At 38.7% G+C, this 26,052-nt stretch overlaps 1 protein-coding gene across 2 annotated transcripts in view; it reads right to left on the bottom strand.

Moving 5' to 3' along the window:
* Positions 1-26,052, bottom strand: part of LOC126267493 (uncharacterized) — a 99,391-nt gene that overhangs the window by 70,401 nt on the left and 2,938 nt on the right. The window contains exons 2-3 of one of the 2 annotated variants that reach the window (XM_049972779.1): positions 21,986-22,221; positions 9,931-10,135 (exon numbers count right to left, since the gene is read on the bottom strand). In XM_049972779.1, the coding sequence (XP_049828736.1) occupies positions 9,931-10,135; positions 21,986-22,160 (380 nt within the window). In that variant the 5' untranslated portion in view covers positions 22,161-22,221. The remainder of the gene's footprint in view (positions 1-9,930; positions 10,136-21,985; positions 22,222-26,052) is intronic. The other variant, XM_049972778.1, reaches the window with a different exon arrangement.

Here is a 26,052-nt window from a genome sequence, read left to right as displayed (position 1 = left end):
CAGTTAATTTGGACAAAGAAGCCAATCTTTTGGGTGTGAACCACGTCAAGATTGGGTTCATCGTCAAGAATGAGTTCAGACAGCGCAGGTCTCTCACAGATCTTGAAATCTGATAAGTTCCGGAGCGAATGCAGAAGAGGAATGATCAAGCTCATGACAAAGTTGATGGAGAAATCTCTCTTACACTTTAGGTTGACAAAAGCTGTAAGCTGCATTGATCCCACAATAGCGTGCAGGGAGGCTCGTTCCAAACGATTTCATTCTTTTCTACAGATTTTGGTGGAGAGCAATTGGATGGACGGTGGATGTGCCGATAAAACAGAAGCACAATACGCTTCTATAGTAAAGAAGAACTGCAAAACAAAATGCGAAACATTCAACCAAAGGAGCAACGGCTGGATGAGTTCTGGAAGAAATGTCTCAAGAACATGCCATGAGCTGCAGAAAGCAATGGAAATCGCACTTATTTTGTCGCACGGTCAAGCAGCTGCGGAGCCAGGATTCTCGGTGAACAAAAAGTGCCTCTTCAAGAATATGAGGGGTCAATCATTAGTGAGCAAAAGACTGGTGTACGACGCAGTCTTAAAGACACACAGCACAGTCCAAGGAGTGGCTATAACAAAGCTCCTTATCCACTCTGTAAGAAAAACGAGATCGATATGCTGAAGGCCTCAAAAATTGAAACGATGAGCCATCCAGGAAAAAGAATCATCTGACTAAAAGGAAGATCGTTGACACACAAATAAGGCAGCTTAAAGAGAAGAAGGCAAACCTTGAAGGGACCATTCAAAACACTCAGAGCGAGAATCTATTACAGAATGAATCAATGCTTTCGCTCACAGCTCCAAGTGAGTTATTCTCCAAAGTCAATTCCTAAATTACAGTATTTGTTGTTAAAAATGGTACTTCCTGCTAAATTATTTGTTGTATTGTCTAGTAACAATTAAAATGTTTCTTTAATAAAAGGTTTTTAAAAACAAATGAATATGATAGAGATATTTATTTTAAACTACTAGCTCCCATATATGTTTAAACATACATTTCAAACAATAACTTTCGTTATTCAAAAATATTTAAAAAATAAACCTAATTTAAGAAATTAAGTATTAAAATAAATACTAGAGGAAAAGTTGAGCGACACAAAAATCCGAAAAGAAAAAGACTGTAAATACGCACAAAATATTTTACAGAAATAATCTCTTATTTTCCTAAAACATAAGAAAGTAATTAAAGGTCTTTAACCATGATTAAACTGCAAGCATTAGTATTTAAATAAAAACAATAATAAAATCAGACAAATTGAGGAATGGAAGAGGTAAAAGACATACTTGTCCTTACTGAAAGCAAATTTTGGAGTGGGGAATATAGCAGTATTTGTATCTTGCATCATAGACATTTTCTTTCCTGATATTTGAAGGATTCTTGATTGAATCTTTTTTGAGACTAAAAAATTGTTGCTACTTTTTACACCTGACCTTTGAGATTAAATGATAGAAATATATCAATGCCACACAACAGCAGACTGCATAATGTGCATAATCCACCAAATATCCTCTAGTACTCTTTAAAATTCTAAGATAAGTTAAACATCGAAATTTAAATTCTCAGTTGACACCTTATTTGTTGTGCATGATTTCAAACGTCAAATGCACATCATATTTTTCCTTTGCTCTGTTTTGCTTCTTACTTTCAGACAAATGAAAGCAGAGACGTTTCATTTCATGATCTGATCTGTTGTTGTTGTTGTGTTTTTTTCAAACATAACAAGGAAATCCACAGTTTGTAATATGATAAGTGATATTCTGGTGACTTTTTCAGCTCTTGAGGTGGTCATCCTCCAAGTGTGCTGGTGTAATTGTCAAGGAGCAGTCAAGTTGTAATTCTGAAGTGCTGCTCTGTGTCAAATGATGGAAGTCCTCTCAAACGCACATTCTCCGACAACTTTCGATGAGTTGCAGCAACAGGATAGTTGTTTTTTGTCAATATCATTCAAAATGGGGAAAAAGTCTATAGATCGAAATCTGCTCCGTACCACATAGACTTGACCAGTAACAAACATGCATCTGCCCAGGTAGATCACACCTGAAGGCAAAGTAAGCCCATTAGACTAGTGAGCAGTTACCACCAACTTCAATATCTAAGGCAGCTGAAGTCACTGGATTTTTGTGTAGAATTTGCCACAGTAATCGAGAGCTGTCAGTTGAATAGCATGAAGGCATTTATCACTACTTGAAATATTAAGAGGATCATTGAAATGGAAGAGAATATTCAGTGGTTGCTGACCATCTTGAAGTTAATCTGTGTGCGTTCAAAGAAGCTCAACAATTTCATCCACTGTGCCACTGATGAGACTGGTGCTAACTGAAATGCTTAACTTCAACATTACTCAAGTGCTGACTGCGATATTAATTTCATTAGCAAGTCGACCACAGTGATTGGCATTTCATTTACAGTGTTTCTTTGGTGCTATCGTTTTTACCCTCTCTGACATTTCGTAATACATGTTGATGCTGCAAACTTCTGCAGCAAGCTTTGCGAGCATCTGCTGGTCACACTTACCGCACGGTGTATTTGTTGGGTAGATGTAAAGCAACAGCTTCACACTATCTGATACCAACTCAACTTAAGGAGAGCCGGAACAATGAAAACGACAGAATTAACATTTTTTTGGTTTTCGTCTTTATAAAATTATTTGGAGTTTTCTGAATAAAACAAATAAAGCTTCACCCTTCTAAGTGAATTCTAATTGTGTTTTTTATCGCTGCAAAGTTGACATGCCGCGTAAACAGTTGTAGCGACTAGGTATGTCGCCTCTGACGGCGCCACTTGCTGGCTGCAAGCAGGGTATGTTTGCAGAATTAGACAGTGTTTTGTTTTCCAACGTTGTATGGCTTTATCTCTTTGACAAGTGACTGTTCATATTGGTGAACGTAAAAGCTATACCATGTGTGTTGACTTGTGGAGTTCAATTCTGCGTATTAGACGAATTTTGCTCGTACCTGTTTTACGTATTTGGTTAGTGGATGTCAATATGCCCCGTTTCAGCAATCGAGTGTTCAAGAAAAGGCACAATGAGTGGAAGAAAAAATCTTTTGTTTCAAAGGAAGATTCTGCTTCACCGACTACTCCAAATGAATGTGATAGAACTTTTTCCAGCAAGATACTTTGTGACAGCGAAGAAAAATTTGAAAACTATGAAAGTGAGAGTAATGATGTGAATGAAATAATTAACATTTCCTTGCTCTGGAATTGAAAATCACTTAACACGTTGGTTTGGTGTGTAAAATGTTATTGAAGTGTAACAAATGTGCTGCAGAAGCTTCGTTTTTTTAAATTCTAACAGTATTCCTCATAGTGTTAATAGTGGAAAGAAGGTGGATAATATAAATGGTAGGCTAGTGTATGGCTTGTGTTACACTGGCAAGGGCAGTGCTGCAGGGACAATGTTATGTGGAATTATGAACTTGCCAAAACCACCAACCAAGTTTTGATTTTATAATGAATTGGTGGGATCTGCTGCTGAAGATATTGCTCATGCAACAATGAAGAAAGCAGTTGAAGAAGCTGTGACAGATAATGGGAATTGTAGAGATTTCACTGATGCTTTAGATGGATCATGGCAATGTAGAGGCCATAAATCTCTAAATGGAGTTGTGAGAGCTACCAGTGGAGATGGTTGCAAAATAATTTATTTTGCTATTCTCTCAAAACATTGTGGATGTAAGGGCAATACCAAGGACAAACATAGTGAAAGCTGTGAAGCCAATTTTCACGACACGGGTGGAGTGATGGAAGTGGAGGGAGTGAAAGCAATTTTTTCCAGATCACAGGAGTGGTATAATTTATGATACACTATCTATCTAGGAGATTGTGATTCTAAGGGATATAAAGCTGTAGAGGAACTCAAACCTTATGGCAATGAAACTCACATTAAAAAGCAGGAGTGCATTGGGCATGTGCAGAAGTGCATGGGGGCTTGCTTGTGCAAACTAAAGCAGACATTGGGATCCCAGAAGCTTGGTAATGGTAAGACCCTTGGAGGAAGAGGAAGATTGCCAGATAAAGCAATTGATGGATTGCAGAGGTATTATGGGTGAGCAGTAAGGCAAAATACAAGAAGCACTGAGCATATGAGGAGAGCAGTATATGCATTACTTTTTCATACTGCATCAACAAATGAGCACCCACAACATGCACTGTGCCCCACAGGTGGTGACTCAGTGTAAGTACCAACCAGGAAAAGAATATGCACGTAAAAACAGTTAGCCAAATGCTGTAATTGATGTAATTAAGCCCATGTTAAGACATTTACCACAGCCAAGTTTATTGGGAAAGTGTTTACATGGGAAAACACAAAATATAAATGAAAGTGTAAATAATTTAATTTGGATTAGGATTACCAAAAGGTTTCCAACCAGGACACACCACCATTTCCACAATGCACCTAATTGAAGAAGAGAGACAAAGAGGTGCAGGAAGAAGAGACAAAAGCCTACAACATGCAGCAAAAGGGAAGAAAAGACTGATGAAAAGGAAACTAACACTGGAAAAAGAAGATGCTGATAATCCATCATATGGGGGCAGCAATGCATTAAAAAACTAAAAAAACTTTGGAAGCCATTTCCCGTAACATTAAAATTTTCATCTTTGAGGAACATTTTCTCAGAAACTGCTAACAGTATATCAATGAAATTTATACACAATATTGTTTACTTCTTGTCCTTCATTTTTCTAAAAAATTGTAAAAAAATATTGCATAATTCAAGAGTTATACAAGAAAAAGTGCAAAATTGTAGATAAAAAAAGGATCCATTTAAAAAAATTGTAAAACAAAAACCAATAAATATTTCTTAACATGGCATTACAACTTTATAGAGAAATATTCACTGAACATGTGGTCCTAAGTTCAGAGCAATATGTTTAATGGTTTTCGACAAAATGTTCCTTCTATTTGCTGAAATTAACATGGAGGAGATGGATTGTTCCAACTCTCCTTAAGAAGGGCAGTTAAGGCAGCACGTGTTAAGAGTCCTGTCAGGAAGCAGATAAATATTGCAAACCGTGACCTCAGAGTCCAGGTGGACCCTAACAGCAACTGCTTCCAATGTAGTTTGAAGACGAATCCACATGCTAGCAACGTCCATACGAACCAACGTACAAACACCACCAGAGGCCCGCAGGAGCCCGAACTGATTTAGACAGAAAACACGGAACCCACAGCCCACAGAAGGGCCACTGAGTGATCATCAGTAAAATGAGATTCCTGTAGAACCACACAAGCTGCAGAGTAGGACGAAATAAGGGATTTCAACTCCGGAAGGTGACGGTAATATCTATTACAATTCCATTGGATAACCACAAAACGATGATTAAAATGGGGGTTGAACAGGGTAAAGCCAGTCACACCGCTCGGTCACCACCAGTCACCAACAAGGAGGGGGCGACATCCATGAACAACAGGTCAGAATCAGGGTGCGAAGGTGGGAATGGGACCTCTGATGACACCAGAGGCTCACTGTCCCAGTACTTACAATTCTTCTTCTTTTCTGTTTGAGACCGAGGAGGGCTGTGCGGCATAAACAAGCCAGCTGCAGCAAGATCTGGAACAGAAAGAGATCGGGCGACCTGGGGGCCCACAGACTGTGGTTCTCGTGGTCGTCTTGTGGCAGCAGACCTTTGGCCTGGAAGTTGCTGGGAAGGGGTATCGCGGGAGGGGCACCCTTGACTGGCAGACGTCGAGGAAGTGGGACAATTCTCTGGCTGGGGAGGGGGAGTGACGTCCAGAGGGGAGGGTTTGGGAGCCGCAGGGGAGAAGGGTTGGATAGGATAGCGGTTCAGGACTGGGGCAAGGGAGGAGGTGGGAGGGGTGAAGATGTAACTAAAGCAGATCTAGATGCCATGGACACAGGGTGAAGACATACTTTTTACAAGCCTCAGTGTAGGCTAGACGATCAAAGGACTTATACTCCTGTATCTTGGGCTATCTGGTGAACGTGGAGAATTATTGCTATGACAATTAACACACACAGGATGGGGAACACAGGAACTCCCCTCATGGAGTGGACGTTCACAGTCACCACAGAGAGGGGCCTGCAAACAGTGGGAAGACATTTATCAAAAATGCAAACACTTAAAACATCTCATGGGTGGTGGGATATGGCTTCACGTCATATCGATAAACCATAATCTAATCTCTCAGGGAGAGCCCCTTCAAAGGACAGGATAAAGGCACCAGTATCAATGCGATTGTCCTTCGGACCCTTCTGAACACGCCGAACAAAGTGAACACCCCGCCATCCGAGATTGTTCCGAAGTTCCTCATCAGTTTGAAGGATGTGGTCCCTGTGAAAAATCACACCTTGAACCATATTCAGAGAGTGGTGGTGGGTAATGGACACAGGAATTGTGCCAAGATTGTTATAGGTACAAAGGGCTGCAGATTGGGCAGCTGAGGCAGTTTTGAGCAACAACGAACCCGACTGCACTTGCTCAGTGAGTCCACTTCACCAAACTTGTCTTCAATGTGTTTCACAAAAAATGAAGGTTTGGTATTGGTGAAAGTATCCCCATCAGTCCTGGTGCAAACAGATAGTGGGGGAAAGGTTTCGCCCCTAGTTGGCGAGCCTGACCCTCCTCCCAGGGAGTAGCCATGGAAGGGAAGGCCAAAGGGGCAGAAGAAGCAGCACTAAAAGAATAAGTTCCATGCAGAGAGACAGCCACAGAAGAACTGCCAGAGTTCTGGATCTGTATGTGTTTCATTTGCATAGTGTCTGCCGTGATACCTCCCACTCCGATCAGGGGCTCTCCCCACAGGCACCACTCAGCCACAGCAAGGGCCGTCTGGCACGGCGGCCATTACCGAGAGTTCTGATGCTCCAGGACAACAAGCAACCACTCCTGGGCTTACCTGAGGTAGTCACAGCTCAGGTATCAGAAGTGTGATTCCTGCGTTTTCAGGAGAGCAACCAAAAGGGTACATAGCAACCAACCACACAGGCTGGCTACCGTGCTGGCTATACACCCTAGCATCAGACAACGACGTGAAGGAAAAGGTGGAATGAACTAAGAGGGCACATGTCAGAGACACTAGGTAAGGTGCTCTTCCCCAAATGGCTCACACTGCGGAATAGAAATTTAGTAATTGAGGTCAAACCCCAGAGGGGGACCAGGGAATGCCAAAAGGATGAGGTAATTACACAACAAAACCAAATTGCAAAGCCAACATAACCAGGAGGATAGAAGGGCCAACTTAAACAAGGACACCACGAGAGGGAGAGGAGAGGGCGAAGGGGAAGTAGCAAGGAGAGGAAAGGAGGGGAAGGGCAAGGAAATGCAGTTCTGGAAAGAAGGAAGGAAGAAGGAAGGCTGTAATAGCTCAGAGCCCCGTGCTCACCATGCACGTACTCACAAAAGGACCACGAGCCCCTGGGTGGAACTGCAAGGGAGGGTGGGACTGGGATAAGGAGGGAGAAGGGGGAAAGGACGTAACAGGGGCAAAGCCAGATGTAATAGGGGAGGGGGGGGGGCGAAACGGTGAAGCCTAGTCATATTTCTGATGAGACTCAGTGTAGGATAAATGATCAAGGAACTTATACACTTGTTATACACTTGTATCAGCTTTTCCTTCATATAAACTGGTGAGCATAGTAAGTAAAAGTTGAGACAGTTAACCCACACTGGCAGCAGAACACAGGTACTCCCCTGAAGGAGTGGTTGTCCACATACACTGCTTAGAGGGTCCGCCCTACAGTGTGAAGAAATAACACAAGCACCGAAATCACCTCATGGATGCTGGGACATATTGCTTCAAGTCACACCAGTAACACACAACCTTGATCTCCAGAAGATTATCTCCTCAAATGCCAGAATAAAAGTGCTGGTATAACAGTGCAATTTTCCGTACAACCTTTCTGAACATGCTAAACAAAATGAACGTCCTGTTATTCCACATTGGCCTGGAGTTCATCATCTATTTGAAGGATGAGTTCCCTAGGAAAAATAACTCAAACTAGACTGGTTGAGGAGTAATGGACACCAGGATGTCAGCAGCATGGTCGCAAGCATGAAGGGCTACTCTTCAATATTTTCTGCAAAAAATTACAGCTTGGTGACTGAATGTACCCGTTTCAATCCCATTGAGACCAGATAGGAAGTAGCAAGGAAAGTATTTCACCACAAGCCGGCGAACCTGTCCCTTCTCCCAGGGTGTAGCCACGGAAGGATTGGATGCTGGGTCATAAGCAGCAGCATTAAATGATCCATTTCTAACCAAAGAGATGCCAAAGTTTTTGGGAGCTTAAAATGTTTCACACACAAAACATCCGCACTGATACCACCCACTCTGACCAAGAGATTTCCCCATGGGCAACGCCCAGCCACAGCAAGGTCGGACTGGCAAGGTAGCCATTGGCAAGAGTTATGATGATCCAGAATGAAGAACAACCAATCCTAGGCATACATGGGGAGGCAATAGTTTAGGTACCAAAAGTGTGATCCCTGTGTTGTCAGGGGGCTCAGCCAGATGGGGACATAATAACCCCACTACATGGATTGGCTACACTTGCTGGGGTCCTAACGGGACCGAGAGGGTGGGGTGGGGTGGAGGGACGGACTATAATGGGACAAGAAGATGGGAAGAAGAGAGAGGAATCCATGTTTTAGATGCTAGAGAAGGAGTTGTTCCCCAAATGTCTCACACTAAAGACAGAAAATGTAGAAGTGGAGATCAAACCCCAAGGAGGGACCAAAAATGCCAAAAGGATGACAGAATAGGCAAGAGGAACAAAATCACAAGGAATACAGAGAACAAGGTGGATAGCCACGTCAACATAACTGAAAGCAATAAAAACACAGAACGAGGCAAGGTGGGGGCATAGGAGAAGGCACAAGAATGGGATGGAGGGAAGGGAAGCCCACATGGGAGAGCAAAAGCAGCCTAGGAAGGAAGAATGGGCCAGAATAACTCATGACCCTTCATGTGGTATGCACAAACTCACAAAAGAACCAAGAGTGGGGGGCATTTTTGGACACACAGTGCAATAATGTTTCTTTTAGCATTTTCCAAATTCTGTTATTAAACCATGGTGAGTCTTTTCTATCTGTAATCTAAGTACTTGGCACATACTTTTCCCGAGCCTGATTTACAATCAATTTAAACTCTTCGCATAATTCTTCAACGCCCATCATATTTGAACTAACTGATGTCCATTCATTGTGTAAGTCGAATGGTAACACCTGCTTATCTGCTCTTTCCTCCTTCATTGATTTATGAATTTTACGAACCATTGTTAGTGTGACAACATGGACACTGTTGGTAAGATCGGGCCTTTTTGTAGCTACACAGTCTAAAATATTTCCACTCTTTGTGGATTGTTGAATTAACTGCTCATAACAGTTTTCAGAAAATGTGTTGACAATCACTAAACAAGGCTTACTGATTGTACCACCTAAAATCCATCTATAGAAGTTTCAGACTACACTCAATAGGTTAAAGTTGCCTCTACCTAATATAGTGTAATTGGGGTACTCCCTCACTACCGAGCCCGGCAGTTCTTTTAATGGTTCTTCAACTGTTTCACCAGAATCAAGTGATTATTGAAAAACAACAAACGATTAACTTGGGGTCACATATGCTGGTTACATGTGAGCAGATTACTTTGCAGGAGGAGTATTTCAACATTGATAGATAATATTTTCACAGATTGCAATAAGCATGAGTAATGTGTCCATAGTTCTGATAGAAAGCATCCTGCAAGGTTATGTGATTGAAGACTACAAAATCTTGGACATATTTTTCACCTAAGAGAGTTTGGGAACAAAAGGATATTTAAAAGATATGGGAAAATCGGGGTGTATCGGAACCCTACGAAGGAAATAGGGAAGATCGCTTACTGGAACAGGAACAACAACAACAACGAAACTTTCACTTACTCCAAGAGTGAGCGACACGATAAGGGCTGATGCTCCATTTCTTCAGGTTGCATTTCAAGAGCTTCCTTTAAAGCTGCTGCCTCCTCTGCAAGAACTGCCATATTTCGTGGGTGATTTATGGCTGATGCATCATCCACCAGAGCATTCTCATATTTTGCAATGTGTGTGTGATCTGTTTTGCCTTTATTTGCATTAGAGTTTTTAGCTGAAAACCAAAAACACTGTTATTATTATAGGACCACAAAATTACATTTGCACTTATCACTTTTAAAATGACAATAGTTAGATCTGCTTTAGCAGGTAATAAAGAACAAGAAAAATGCAAGCAATATTAGCATGGAAGAGTGAACAACGAGTGATAGAATTTGGATCTGGATAGGAGGGATGCAAAAACAAATGAATGGGGATGTGCAAAAAGCAGGAAACTGCATGACTGCTGACATTTTAATAAGTGGTAAAAATGTGTTAATAAGTGAAAATTTCAGCACGCTTCCAAAATGGTGTTATTTATTACAATTAATAATTATAATTGGGGATGATAACTATTGACTGTTAACCCCATAGATAAATAAAGGTGAAAACAATTATTAAGTGTTCAGAACTCTCAAAACAGATGAGTAGTATCAATGAAAAACAATGTTATCATTTACACAGATGTGACTTGCGTGTGACAGGATCTTTTGCTCCATTCCCCATGTTCATCTGATAAGCCACCTTTTAATTATCACTTATTTTCATCAGTGCAAAAATGTGAATGGAAAAAATTTCATCAGGATTACCAGAGTCATAACCATAATTACAGCAAGCTGGATGTGATGGCCCTTTTTTATTGCCATCCATTCCATAATAAAGCAATAGAGCACACAGTAACCAAAACTCAGGAGAAATGTGGAAAAGCAACTGAATTCCTCAGGAAGAAAACCATGAAGTTCCTAACGATTTTAGTTGTATGGGCATTAGGTTGTGGCCTACAGCATATTTCTTTGTAACAAAATGAGGGTAATGGAATGTAATCAGATTTGATCAGGTGATGCCAATAGAATTAGATTAGATGAGAAACAAACTAGTATATAAATTTTGCTATTTAGCAGTGAAAAAATTGCAGATGACAAATGTACAGAGGATATAAAACGCAGGGCAGTAGCAGCAAGAAGAGCAATATGTTAATGTCAAACATAAAATTTGTTTTAGAAAGTCTTTTTTCAAAGTATTTGCCTAGAAAGCAGTTATATGTAAATGAAATGCCAGTGAAACTGTACAGATAAGAGGGACTACAAGATTCTGGAGACGGGGAAAAAAAAGAGGGGGGGGGGAGAGGGGGGGGGGAGAGGGGGAGGGAGGGAAAGGGGGAGGGGGGACTGAGGGTAGATGCGGAACCTAAAAAAGGATTACTAATTTGACTTTGGGACAAAAGAGTTTAATGCCACATCTTTAGTAAAGGAAGGTCTAGGTCTCTAGGACATATCCTAAGACACCATGGAACAGGTACGAGGTAATGGAGGGAGGTGTGTACATGGCATGTACAAACGGACAGGATGGGATAGGGCAAAAATAGTGTAGATTGTCCCAGGCTTGACTACAAGAGGCAGGGTCAAAAGAATGTGGAGTGCAGTATTTATCCAGAGATGAAGAGGCTTGCACAGAACACATTAGCTTGGAGAGCTGCATGGACCATTCTTCTGACTACAAATCACGACAACTCTTTTCTATATTCTCCAAAGACTTAATTCTCAGTTTGTTTTACAAAAAGAAAGTTCTTTCACAGATCTGAATAATGCACGTACTTACAACCATTACGTAAAAGTGCAACAATATTTAACCTCTCGAGTAAGCGTGCCATTTTTTTATAACATGAGTGGGGGCATGGTGTATTTTATACACATGTAAAAAACAGCTATCTTTATGTTACCAAGGTAAACATTTATGAGCAAAATCACAGATTAATCTTAGTTTAAGTAAAGAAAAATAAACTTACACTATATGAGCTAAATCACTTTAATTAAACAATAAAGAAATAAACTTTAATTACCGTACTCTGTTGCCATGTAGAAGTCTTACCCCCACAGTAATTACCCACTTGAAGCATTAAACAGCACAGCTGCATCAGACCCCAGTTGACAGCTTAATTGCTAATGATATTGCAGACAACTGCCTCATTGTGGGATTGTGCTTCTAGCTTGGAACCTGCATCATTCTCTTGCATGGATTGTAAATTTTTTTCTCAACTAGCTTGCTGTTTATTTTACATTACCGCTGCTTTCTTGGACATGAGACAATTTAGCTTGTCACTATGTTAGCTGAAGCAATAATGAATGAACACACATGGGCTGACAATTTTAAATCAACAACTGACGGAATAGTACAAGACGTTATCTGTGGTTGGTGCACTTTATACATAGGTGTGCCTGTTCAAGGCTTAATACCTACAAAACAAGAATCACATTTCCATAACGGTGACAAGTGAGTGTGCTTCAGTAGTTGCGTGTTAATACTTAGCAGCAAACCACTGTGTGTATAGTGTCCTATTTGATGCTACAAACAGCTAGGGAAACAGTAGTTTGACCTACATTTGGGGACAGCATGTTAAGGGTTGTCTTATGTTTACCATTCACTGTCTCAGTGTATTTCTCATTTGAGTTTAAAGATTTTTTCACATCTCCTATAATTCTGTTGTTGAGGTGATATGCACAATAAAAATTGCTTATTATAGTTATTTTCAATCTGTCATTAGATATGGGATAATTTTCTGGGGAAGTTCAAGTACTGAACCTCAAATATGAAACTGCTAAAGAGAACTGTTAGATACATGTGTACTGCACAACAAACAGAGTCTGGTCACCCATTATTTTGTAAAGTACATATGTTAACTGTCCCCTCCACGTACATTTATGAAATTATAATCTTCCTACACAGCAGACAAAAATTATTTGAGGAGAATCATTTTAACCATATATATTACACACAAAATAAAAATAATGTTATGCTAGCCACACTCCAGTTGAAATTATATGCACAGATTCCAAAATGTAGGGGGACAGCAATACACAACAAGTTAATGAGCAAAAATATATTTAATAGGAAGCTGACGAGGCTATAGCAGATTCTGTCAGCGAAATAGTACAATTCAATAGAAGAATTCTTAGAGGATGAAATGATAATTTGAGCAAGGGGAAATTAAGTATACATATCAAAACTGTATTATTATTATTATTTTCTTTCCTTTCTTAGATATTAGGTCTGGTTAAAAATTGAAAGTGACGCGGACCTTGATCAAGCATGACTTCCTTTTAACTGTACGGTATATGTTAAATTGCATTTAGGAACTTTCGGGTAATTGAACATGTATCAATAATTACAGATTTCTGAAGTTGTATATATACGTTTGGATGTAGCTGTATTGCATTGATGCACTGGTGGATATTGTGTGGTATGACTCCTGTAGTTGATAGTACAATTGGTATAATGTCAACTTTATCCTGATGCCACATGCCCTTTATTTTCTCAGCAAGTTGGATGTATTTTGCAATTTTTTCTCCTGGTTTCTTCTGTATATTTGTTGTATTGGATATGGATATTTCGATTAATTGTGTTAATTTCTTCTTTTTATTGGTGAGTATGATGTCAGGTTTGTTATGTGGTGTTTTATCTGTTATAATGGTTCTGTTCCAGTATAATTTGTATTCATCATTCTCCAATACATTTTGTGGTGCATACTTGTATGTGGGAATGTGTTGTTTTATTAGTTTATGTTGTATGGCCAGTTGTTGATGTATTATTTTTGCTACATTGTCATGTCTTCTGGTGTATTCTGTATTTGCTAGTATTGTACATCTGCTTGTGATGTGATCTACTGTTTCTATTCTTTGTTTGCAAAGTCTGCATTTATCTGTTGTGGTATTGGGATCTTTAATAATATGCTTGCTGTAATATCTGGTGTTTATTGTTTGATCCTGTATTGCAATCATGAATCCTTCCGTCTCACTGTATATATTGCCTTTTCTTAGCCAAGCGTTGGATGCGTCTTGATCGATGTGTGGCTGTGTTAGATGAGACGGGTGCTTGCTATGTAGTGTTTTCTTTTTCCAATTTACTTTGATATTATGTGATCTAAAGAGTTGTAGAAGTGGTTATGAAATTGCAATGGTGTAGCCGATGTATTTATATGAGCGATTGCTTTGTGTATTTTGCTAATTTATGCTCGTTCTATAAAGAATATTCTTAAATTGTCTACCTACCCATAATGTAGGTTTTTTTATGTCGATAAATCTCCTTCCTTTCTGCTTAATGTGAAAGCTTTCTGTGGTTCATGGTGTGGGTTCCTGGTATCATGTCCTAGTTCATGAACCATGGGCAACGTATCAGTGGCCAAGTTAAGTGGTCCTGACAGTCGGGATACCAGTTACTTTGGAATAAGGCTGGGCATCTCGGACATATTCCGAGTCGTGGCCACCTTTGTGCTCAGACGGCAAAGACTACCAAATCCACCGGTTAGTCCCTCAACCGTTAGGGGTAAAACTCAATGGGACCCGGGGCAAGTAAGGCTAGCAACCTGCTTCCCTGGCACTATAAATTTGATGCTAGCAACAATCAGAGCAAAATGCCTCAGACCTTTGGAGGTGACAGAGTCCCACCGCTAACTGACAAACCAGGGACTCCTAAGATACGACTTGGCAAACAAATGGTAATGAGATGGGGAGCTATTAATATCAATGAGGGCTACTCTGGGAAGAAGGTAGAGCTGGCAGAGGCTGCAAGTAAGATGGGGAGCGAAAGCTGGATGGATTCAGGTTACCTTATTCATAAGGTTGAGGTTACGGATTTGAAAGTAGCTAGGATGATTGCAGGTACTAGTAGATGGGAACAACGGCAGGAGGGTGTGCACAATGAGGAAATCAAAGAAAAACTGGGAATGAACTCTATAGATGTAGCAGTCAGGGCGAACAGGCTTAGATGGTGGGGTCATGTTACACGCGTGGGAGAAGCAAGGTTACCCAAGAGACTCATGGGTTCAGCAGTAGAGGGTAGGAGGAGTCAGAGCAGACCAAGGAGAAGGTACCTGGATTCGGTTACGAATGATTTTGAAGTAATACGTTTAACATCAGAAGAGGCACCAATGTTAGGACTGAATAGGGGATGATGGAGGAATTTTATAAGGGGGACTATGCTCCAGACTGAACGCTGAAATGCATTATCAGTCTTAAATGATAATGATGATGATGTGAAGCTTTCTGTTGCTCAATGTATGTGATTTTTGTTACATTGTGATCGTGTAAGTGTATTGAGTGCTTCAGTGCTTCTAGTTCTGTGTTACTCCATTTCACAACTCCAAATGAATAGGTCAATATTGGGATAGCATAAGTACTTATAGCTTTTGTCTTGTTTCTTGCTGTCAATTCTGTTTTCAGTATTTTTGTTAGTCTTTGTCTATATTTCTCTTTTAGTTGTTCTTTAATATGTGTATTATCTATTCCTATTTTTTACCTGTATCCTAGATATTTATTGGCATCTGTTTTTTCCATCGCTTCTATGCAGCCGCTGTGGTTATCCAATAAGTAATCTTCTTGTTTAGTGTGTTTACCCTTGACTATGCTATTTTCCTTACATTTGTCTGTTCCAAAAGCCATATTTATATCATTGCTGAATACTTCTGTTATCTTTAGTAATTGGTTGAGTTGTTGATTTGTTGCTGCCAGTAGTTTTAGATCATCCATGTAAAGCAAATGTGTGATTTTGTGTGTTATGTTCCAGTAATATTGTATCCATAATTTGTATTATTTAGCATGTTGGATAGTGGGTTCAGGGCAAGGCAGAACCAGAAAGGACTTAATGAGTCTCCTTGGTGTATTCCACACTTAATCTGTATTGGCTGTGATGTGATATTATTTGAATTTGTTTGGATAGTAAGTGTGGTTTTCCAATTTCTCATTACTATGTTTAGAAACTATTAATTTAGGACCTACTTTGTATATTTCCAATATTTGTAGTAACCATGAGTGGGGTACACTATCAAAAGCTTTTTGGTAATCAATGTATGCATAGTGTAGTGACCTTTGTTTAGTTTTAGCTTGGTATGTCACCTCTGCATCTGTTATCAGTTGCTCTTTACATACTCTGACTCCTTTGCAGCAGCCTTTTTGTTCTTCACTTATAGTTTTGTTCTGTGTTGTATGTGTCATTAATTTCTGTGTAATGACTGAAGTTAATATTTCTTACATTGTTGGTAGGCATGTTATGGGACAATATTTTGCTGGGTTTGCTGTGTCTTGCTTGATCTTTAGGTTTCATATAAGTTATTCCTTGTGTGAGTGTAACAGGGACTGTATGGGTCTGCAATGTAATTGTTAAATAATTTAGTTAGATGTGAATGTGTTGAGGAACTACTTTAGCCAGAAATTTGCTATGTTATCTTTTCCAACTATGTGTAGAATTAATTCCTTGGGTGACTTCATGTTGCAAGATTATCGCATCAGGCATTTGTGGTGCCATCTTGTATGTGTCTGTTTCTGCTTGTATCCACCGTGCATGTCTTTTGTTGTACCGGGTTTGACCATATGTTGCTCCAGAAGTGTTCCATGTCTGTTATGTTTGGTGGATTGTGTATTTTAATGTGTGTGTTATCTATTGTCTGATAAAACTTCTTTTGGTTCGTGTTGAATGTTTGGTTTTGTTTCCTTCTATTTTCACTTTTTTTGTATCTTCTAAGTCGTTTAGCAAATGCTTGTAATTTCTGCTTCTTTTCATCTAATTTCTCTATCACTTCTTGTTGTGAGATTTTAGCTAACCTTGTTCATCTGATATTTCATTTTTTATAAATTGCGTTAGGTGTCCGATGTCTTTTCTCAGTTTTTATATTCTGATCTGTAGCCTGTGTTGCCATGTTGGTTTTCTACTGTGTGTTGGTTGGTTCTGACCTCCGCCTAGTGTGTATATTTAGTGTAGTAAGTGCTCCTATGTAAACAAGTAGTTTTAACCCTTCCATAGTTGTGTTTTCATTTATTTTGTTGTGTATGATTGTGTTGATAGTTATTATTGTTGTTTCGACTTTTGGGTTATTTGGGGGTCTATGCAAGAATGGTCTAATGTCTGTATTTATGTCTTTGTATACTATGTGTGTCAGCTGAAATTTTTCTTCTATATTTAACATGTGTGTCACTTCGTGTTCTATTTGTGCTTGCTCTGGTGGCTGTCTTAAGATTTTGTTTTCCCTTGATTGTTTAATTGATGCGTGTTGTTCTTTGTTTGTTTACTCTGGGATGTTTGAGTCCATTACTGTATTTTCTTCTTCTTCTTCTTCTTCTTCTTCTCATTGCACATTATTTTGTTCCAGTATTTGTTGAACTTGTTGTTTGATGTTTTCTAATTCTGACTTGGGCATCATGTTATTTTTGATTATTACACGGATTTGATCAGCCAGTCGTTGCTCTGTTAAAAATTTTCTAGTTGTGTTGGTTCCTAAGTTTGTTGCTTGGTAATAACAGAACATGAGATTATTATTATTATTATTATTATTATTATTATTATTATTATTATTATTATTATTATTATTATTATTCTGTTCATTAACATCAGCTGTTCTTTGTTTGTGGTGAAATTTTACCGCAGTAAGACGTTTCTCTTGTACCTGAATCAAATGATTTTGATGAAGAACGTTATGACACAAACCACAATTCACAATTGCCATTTATTGTCACACTGGGCAGTGTTCACTAGAGTATACTATATGACTACACCTACTGCCTCAGTGCCCATGCCATCTAGATTCTTCCCCCGTCACCAACTTCCCTGAACTGCACAGGTGAGAACACAGTCTACAACATATCTTCCATTCACAGGTCTGCATGTTGCCTCGTGCTTTCACTAATAATTATGTCTGTTAACTGACTGACACATTTATAGAACCTACAATTATGATCCCTGGAATTTGCAGGTAAGTACTGTTGCAGCACCATAACTCGCTAAGTTAACTGTTCATTGACTATTTGCTAGCTAAAAGTACTCTTGTAAAATAAGGACATTTATTTATTTATCCATCCTTAGACAACATATATTGTGTGGAAGTCGTCAGTGAATGTACAAATTATGGGATGAAGACTAAATATTTTCTTAGCAAATGCCACTTACATTGTTTAATAAGCACAGGTATTTTGATGTAGAACTAACATACATAAATACAAAGCCCTGCAAACAAATTACATAAATGAAAGAAGACAATTTATACTGTGATGTTTAAAGCTTTCCCGGTGTACTGATTGTTCCATAAAAACACAGGAGAACGGCCGGATATCGGTAAAGTCCTGCCACGATATTTCGGCATAGAGCCTTCTGGCCATCTTCAGGTGAGTGCCACTGTAGTAGTACCGGCGAGTATGCGCTGAGCTGTGCTATTTAAAACCGAACTGAGGTGACACTGCCCATACGCTGCTCAACGTGCGCGTTCATAATGGCTCCGTGCGCTGCGACTCGTGTCCTCCACTGTGAAAGCCTGGTGGATCGGTATTAGGTTGCTATCTATCTTTATGCAGATAACAACGTCGACTACAAAGTTTCTCTACAACAGGATTCCAAACAGAGTTTAGCTGATAACCGTTATCTCGATTGATGAGAGTCCCGTTGTCAGACAATCTTATTTCCACAGATTCACTGATAATCGAGCTCCAAAAGTTTCATGTATGGGCCAAAATTTTTGTGTCGTCTTAATTCATGGAATGGTCTGTGGAAATACAATGTTCGGCGATTTGGACTCGGTGGGTTGGAGAAGGAGAGTATGCTGCTGGTGTTCCACAATGTGTTCCTGCACAGTTCGTGTTGTTTGCCCTATATATGATTTGCCACATTCACATGGAATTTTGTAAACACCTGATTTACGCAGGCCCAGGTCGTCTTTAATGGATCCCACCAGTGATTAAATTTTGGAAGGAGGGCGAAAGATAACTCTCACTTGATACTTTCTCAATATTCTGCCTATCTGTGAAGAAATATTCCCAATAAATGGTAGATAAACAGTCGACTTAAAGGCCTCTTCCTCTTCCTTGCCCATACATCAAACTTTTGGAGCTTGATTATCAATGAATCTGTGGAAATAAGATCGTCTGACAACGAGACTGGGCCATTCCGTGCCAAGTGGTCTAATATCGAGAAATGTTCCCACGTGACCATAATGGATTTTGATGAAATTTTGTATGAACATTCACACATGTTCTCAATGAACACTGTTAAAGTTTCAGTTTCAGAAATTCAGTACTTTCGGAGATACAGTCACTTGTTTAAGACCATAGCACAGCTTTCTATAGTGCATCCTTGAATTTACAGCAACTTTGAGATGAGATATCTCTAAGTATTTCCATGACCTTGTGTTTGTGAGTTATGGTGTGCAAAGTTTCATGTACATCCCACAATTACTTTTGGAGATATAAAAAACTGAAGTTCACATTTTTTTTAACAGCTATTTTTTCGCCCAACTTTGCTTCAAATTATCTATATGAAAATTGCTCAGAAATCCTTTTCTTAATATTTTACATTAAAGAGCTCTAAAAGTTGTATAAGATGGCCAAGTTTTGTATCTTTCATGCAAATACTTACAGAGATATCTCATCTCAAAGTTGCTAAAAATTCAAGGACGCACTATAGAAAGCTGTGCTATGGTCTTAAACATAGTGACTGTATCTCCGAAAGTACTCAATTTCTGAAACTAAAACTTTACCAGTGTTCATTGAGAACACGTGTGAATGTTCATATAAAATTTCATCAAAATCCATGAGGGTCAAGTTGGAGCCTCTAGACCACTTGGCATGGAATGACCCGACTCGTCTATCGAGATAACGGTTATCAGCTAAACTCTGCTTGGAATAGATGACGTATTTATCTGCATAAAGATGGAAATCGACCTGATACCGATACGCCAGGCTTTCACAGTGGAGGGCGCAAGGCGCAGCGCACGGAGCCGTTATGAACGCGTAAGCTGAGCAGCGCATTGCACGTCACCTCAGTACGGCTTTAAATAGCAGAGCTCAGCACATACTCACCAGTACTACTACAGTGGCGCTCACCTGAAGATGGCCAGAAGACTCTGCACTGAAATATCGTGGCAGGATTTTACTGATATCCAGCAGTTCTCCTGTGTTTTTATGGAACAATAATTTATACTGTTTAAATAAATATACTAGGTGCATTGATATGGAACTAGCAGACACAAATACATAGGCAGAAACATATAATACATAAATGAAAAAAAAGTCAGGTGTAAGTAATTTATCCAAAAATTTCTGTATTTATTTGCCCATTTTACATTTAACACTGTTATAATTGTTAAAAAGGGAAATCAAGACAACTGCTGAGAATATTTTGAGTGGAACCACATTTCTTGTGCAGTATAATAGAGTTAATTCACTTAAGAAATAATGTCTCCATTTTATAAACTGCTGCTTAGTTTTCCAACAGTAAGGGATGGACATATGACATTTGTGTATTCTGTCTTTATCTCTAAGATTTGTGGGTTAATTACGCTAGTTATTTGCAGTGGAAAAAATTGCCATTTATCACTGTTTTTTCTTTTTTCTGAATCGAACATTTACCTGTAAACAAACTGTAGTTTTGTTTAAATCTGGACAGTCATTATATGTCTAATATAGTTAGTATGATCGATAGGCCAATGAAGCACTCTTAACTTGTAAGTTATGTTCCAAAAAGCATGAGGAGAGAGTACAAAGGAATTGTGCAATTCCACACGACTGCTATGACTTAGAGTTGTGGTGTGCAACACCACTACAGCACACAGTTTTTGAGTTCGTTGGTTGTGTTTGTAGATGCCGTGGTGTTATATCTGATGATGCCCTCTGGTGGTGGATGTGAATGTGCTGAGCTAAATGTGTGGTATTGGGTTCATTTGAGTTTTCAGTGTCCTCGTACTAACACTGTTGAGTTAGATAGGTTGTGGAAGTATTTTCAGTGAGTTATTAAGGTTTTCTTTTTGATGATGTGTTTGGAATTTTTGTTAGGTCATTAGTTTGGCGTTTGTTGTGCAGAAAGATATCTAATTATTTTTTGTTATTTTAGTAGGTATGGATAAGAAAGATTTTTCAGTCTTGTTGCTAAATATGTTAGGTGTCACGTTTGTGGCAACAACTTGGGAGATTCATGAGTGTCTCTCTCTCTCTCTCTCTCTCTCTCTCTCTCTCTCTCTCTCTCTCTCTCTCTCTCTCTCTCTGCATTACTGAGTGTGAGTGAGTGCACACACGCACACACGCACACACACACACACACACACACACACACACACACACACACACACACACACACAGTAGCAACCTAGGTGGTACGACCAGAGGCTTTTGTTGGTAATTAATTTTTGTTTTGGTATTATTCTACAGTAATCGTGATGCGTGATGTTTTGTGTGCTGTGTATTTATGATACGTCAGTTGTGTTTTAATACATGTAGTGAATACGGGGTATTTGGGTTTATGGGCTGATCGTTTTGGTTCCATTTTTCGGAATTGTTGCTGTTAATTTTTTTGTATCAACAGCTGCAGTTGAGCTATATAGGTCCCATTCGCCTGTTGTAGTTCTCTCTCTCTCTCTTTGTGGTTGAGCAATATAGGTCACAGGAAATGTTAGATTCTTGTAGTTTTGTTAATGTAGTGGAATTCTGTAATTTAAATTTTTTTATATTATTTGTTTTGGAATGGTGCAGCATTTTATTATTGCTGTATATTTAGCTTGACCCTGCCCTATACCCCCAATTTTTCTGTGGTTATCCCATTAGTTTCATTTCACTTTTGGAAACGTTATTGTGTCATTTTTAATTTTGTTCGCATCTGTCGGTGGGTGTATGTAATGACGTCATTGTCATCATTTTGTGTATGCTGGAACTAGCCATTTTCACCACACTGATGATGCCATGGGTCAAAGCAGTCGCGTGGAATCTGATGCTTCTGTAAAGACCAACATTAAAATTAAATATTAGTGATTTGCTGAAGTTTATCAAAAAACTAAACTGATTTTGCTAAATATGTCATGTATGCTTGAAGCACACAGAGCAGCAGCAGCAGAACAACTCACCAATTTCTGTCAGTGCTTGTAAGATGAGGACATCAGCTGTAGTGCATTGTATCTTGGCCTGTAATGTGTTTATTGCAGACTCTAGTGAAACACTGTCACGGACATTTGCTGCTCCAACAGGAAAATTATCCACTTTCACTGAAATTTCTGCAAGCACTTTCTGTAAGTAGTCCATGTCCTCTTCCCACGGCAATTACTCCACAGCCTGAACATCAGAAACACTACTTGCCACCAATCTGTTTGTAACAATTACTAAAAGATACAATACAGATCTGCAAACACAAAATCTGGCAAGATCTGCTTAAAATGTGATTAAATTTCTAGACTTATATAGGAAATATAGTAAAGAAAATATCTCCGGATTACAAACAGCTATTCCACATACAATCAAACAATAGAAACTCCAGGTAGAAGTAACAACAATGCACGAACAGACAGATTGCTACTTATTGTAAACAAGAAACATTAAGTTGCAGGCACGCACAATTATGCATGCATGAGGTGTGCTTGCTTATGTGTATTTCTCTTTTACTGATGAAGGCTGTGGATGAAAGCTTTATGTATCTGAATTCAACCTGTCTGCAACTTAATGTCTTCTTTATGCTATTCCACACATAAGGCTGACAAATACTTAAAGAAGTCAAATTCAAAAAGCGACAACAGCTCTCAGTTTGTTTCTCAGTAAGCTGAGCGGTTGCTCATTTACAATGATGATGTAAATACAACCCTCCAAAAAAGGAAGGTAAGGCAATACTAATTCAACATCTCAAGAGTTCAGTGCAAAACAGAATGATTTCAGGGTAGCTTACAAAACTTTTTAATATTTACTATATAAAAAACTAACACATTATACTTAACCAACTTTGAAGTGTCCAAGAGCAGTATAGGCATAATGCCTATCATTTCAGGTATGGGGTTGCCTTCATAGTATATCATAGTCTGATGTTATTGGGTTTAGCATATGTTAAAATTCAGGCTTAAGTAAGAAAGACATATTTTAAAAAACCTGCCTCGAGAGACAGGCCTCTAAGGATGATGCTGCAAATTTCAGAATTTTTTTAAAATGCTGTATCTCTAATCTCTAACAGTTCTAGATGTTTTGTTAGAGGTGTTTTTTTATTTGAAAGATAATTGCTTTACGATTACAATAGTATCCTCTGTTTGGATGTATCTGTCAAAGTTCTTTTACTTTTGCCACTTGAATTTTTTTTTAGAATTTAAAGAAAAAATTTTTTCTTCAAATATTCCGATCCAGAAAAGTTAGATATTTTCTGTTAATTAGTACCACGCAGTACTACATTCTCTGTAAAGGAGAGCTTTCACTTTTAAGCTGGACAGGTTTTAGTTTTTAATTTTTTTTTTTTTTAACTTTTAAGGGTAATGCATGTCTTCACTGAAGTTGTTTCTTAATGATTTCTTTGTTACAATGTTTTTTTGTATTGTCTTTGTTGCAGTCATTTCTTTTTACTTTCTTTGTTGCAGTCATTTCTTTTTACTTTCTTTGTTGCAGTCATTTCTTTTTACTTTCTTTGTTGCAGTCATTTCTTTTTACTTTCTTTGTTGCAGTCATTTCTTTTTACTTTCTTTGTTGCAGTCATTTCTTACACTTTTTTGTTGTTTTACGTCAGTTTCTTGGTCAGGGTTGCTCATGGCAGGTTTCTGTATTGTAGTTGTTCAGTGCTAATTTGTTTACTGAAGAGGCTTGTCTTCTGATTGTCACAGGAAAGTGAAGTGTGCTGACTATTTCTCCCATGGTGTAGATTTTGCATAAATAGAGCAAGAATTAAATACCCTGAATCAGTCAACTACAGAGGTAGGTGTTAGTTCTGTTGAGAAACTGTGGTCAGTGAAGCCAAATCATAAGCTCTATGCATCATGAAAGTGCACAGAAATTACTAAAACTATGGATTAATACACTACAGCAAAACTGGCCACACTCTTCAAAGTATATGTTCCATCTTCAGAAGAAAATAAACCAAAGCACTCTTGCACCTCCTGCCAGGAATTTTTCACAAATATCAATTCAGCTGTTGAATACTGACCATCTTCCAGTGAAAAGGTGCAAGTTTTAACTAATATTACAGAAACATTTTCAAAGAAAAAATTTTGAACCACATTCCATCAGAATCAAAGTACATGGCAGACAAATCAAGAAATGTAAGGTCCGTAAAAGGAGTTTTCGGAAAACCTGAACCCTATTATGGTCAACCTGCAGAAGCAGCTCAAGTTCAAATAGTGGACAATAAATGGGATTGTTCTCGCCAGAGTGCAAAGAAATAAGACACTAGCTGCAGCAGTCGAAAGTCAAAAATTTGTGAAAGTGAAGAGGTGCATGACTCAGTGTTAAAGAAACTTTAGCAAATTTTAAGAGCAACTATACAACCTCACTCACTGAAAGATCAAAATTTTATGCACTAAGACTTAAGTGGATAGTTCCACACCCACCTAGAGATGGCTGTTTATGTGTGTACTGAGCGAATTTTGATCTCTGTGTGGAAACTTTGAAGAACTTAATGGAGCATGTGACATGACACCTTGGGCACGTGAAGTCATTAGTAGTCTGGGATGTAAAGCGAGACACTTGTTTGTTTCCAGAATGTGGTGACTGCCCCGGAAAGGGAGGACTGTCTTACCAGATACTTGGCCTGGAAGACGTAGCAGATAACTCTGCAGAAATTACATATGCGACATGGGAGGAAAATAAATTAAGAAAACTGTTGCCTTTGACAGTATCATTGATGAACTTGGTAATTTCTCAGTGAAAGCAGTAACACACCAGCACTTGAAGAAGTGAAAGTTTGTGTACAGGCTGAAGAACTATTTTTAGTGCTTCGCTGTGATTTTGCTGAGAACTTGTCTGCAATTATCCCACAAGAAGTACAAGGGTATCATTGGAGTAATGACCAGGTTTCAATTTTTACAGGAGCGACATTTTCAAAACAAGACCACAATTGTTGCAGTTATGACACAGGGCATGACTCTGCACATGCTTCGCTAGCAATGCACAAAATTCTTCAACTGCAAACAGGGGCAAAGAAGATGATCATTTCTGATGGTACTCCTAGTCATTTTGAAAATCATTACCAGCTGTTTGAATTAAGTCGCTTGTGCCAACTGACTGGATGTACAGTGCTACTGGTCACGGGAAGGGGCCTTATGATGGTGTAGGTGGCCTGCGGAAGCACCATTCTACAAAACAATCTTTCCGGACAAATACAGCTGCAATTCAGAATGCAAAGGATTTTATGAGAGTTGTGAAATCTTACACATCCACAGCCTTCATTCTTTTGTCCAAAGAGGAAATCGAAGAATTCTGTGAGCAGAAAAAAGAATGATCCAAACAAACTACTCGTGTGAAAGGGATTCAGAAGTCACATTTTGGACTAAAAGTGATGTGCGAACTCATACTGCATACATTTTAAAGAGCAAGAAAGAAGAAACTTCGTTCATTTGGCCAACACCTCAGAAACAGTAGGATAATATTCAGATTCACAACCTGGCAAGGGGTGTGTGTGTGTGTAGGTTTCAAAATGCTTGGAAAAGGAGTCTCTTACTCATCTCACAAAACTAAAATCATGTTAAACAAGGCTAGGTTTTGATTTTTATGAACCTGTTATGCGATAATGTAATAAAACATGTTTTATGTATAGCAAAAATTTCTATTGTTTATAAAACCCAAAAGTGGAAGCTCACCTTTTCAGAGAATGTAGAACTATATGGTACTAATTAAAAAAAAAAAATCAATATTTTATGGCTAGACATTTCTGGAATTTTTTTATATAATTTTCAGAATGCTACAGTAAAAGAACTGACAGTTAAGTTCAAATGGAGGATATCTTTGTAATCGTAAGTCAATTACTTTTAAAATTAAAAAAATACGACAAAAGATCTAAAACTGGTCCAGAGATACAGAATTTAAAGTTTTTTTCCAAAATTCACATCTTCAAAATGGTACGCACAGTGTCACCTTTGGAGGGCTGTATCTCTGAGTAGAATTTTTTTTTTTGAGAAAACAAACAAAAATACATGTTCCTCACTTAGTCCTCCTTTTAACACATGGTAAATTT

The sequence above is a fragment of the Schistocerca gregaria genome, chromosome 4 (genome assembly GCF_023897955.1).
Source record: "Schistocerca gregaria isolate iqSchGreg1 chromosome 4, iqSchGreg1.2, whole genome shotgun sequence".
NCBI classification, from domain to species: Eukaryota; Metazoa; Arthropoda; class Insecta; order Orthoptera; family Acrididae; genus Schistocerca; species Schistocerca gregaria.
The sequence above is the reverse complement of the archived record's forward strand: the minus strand, read 5'-3'. Positions and strand labels throughout refer to the sequence as shown.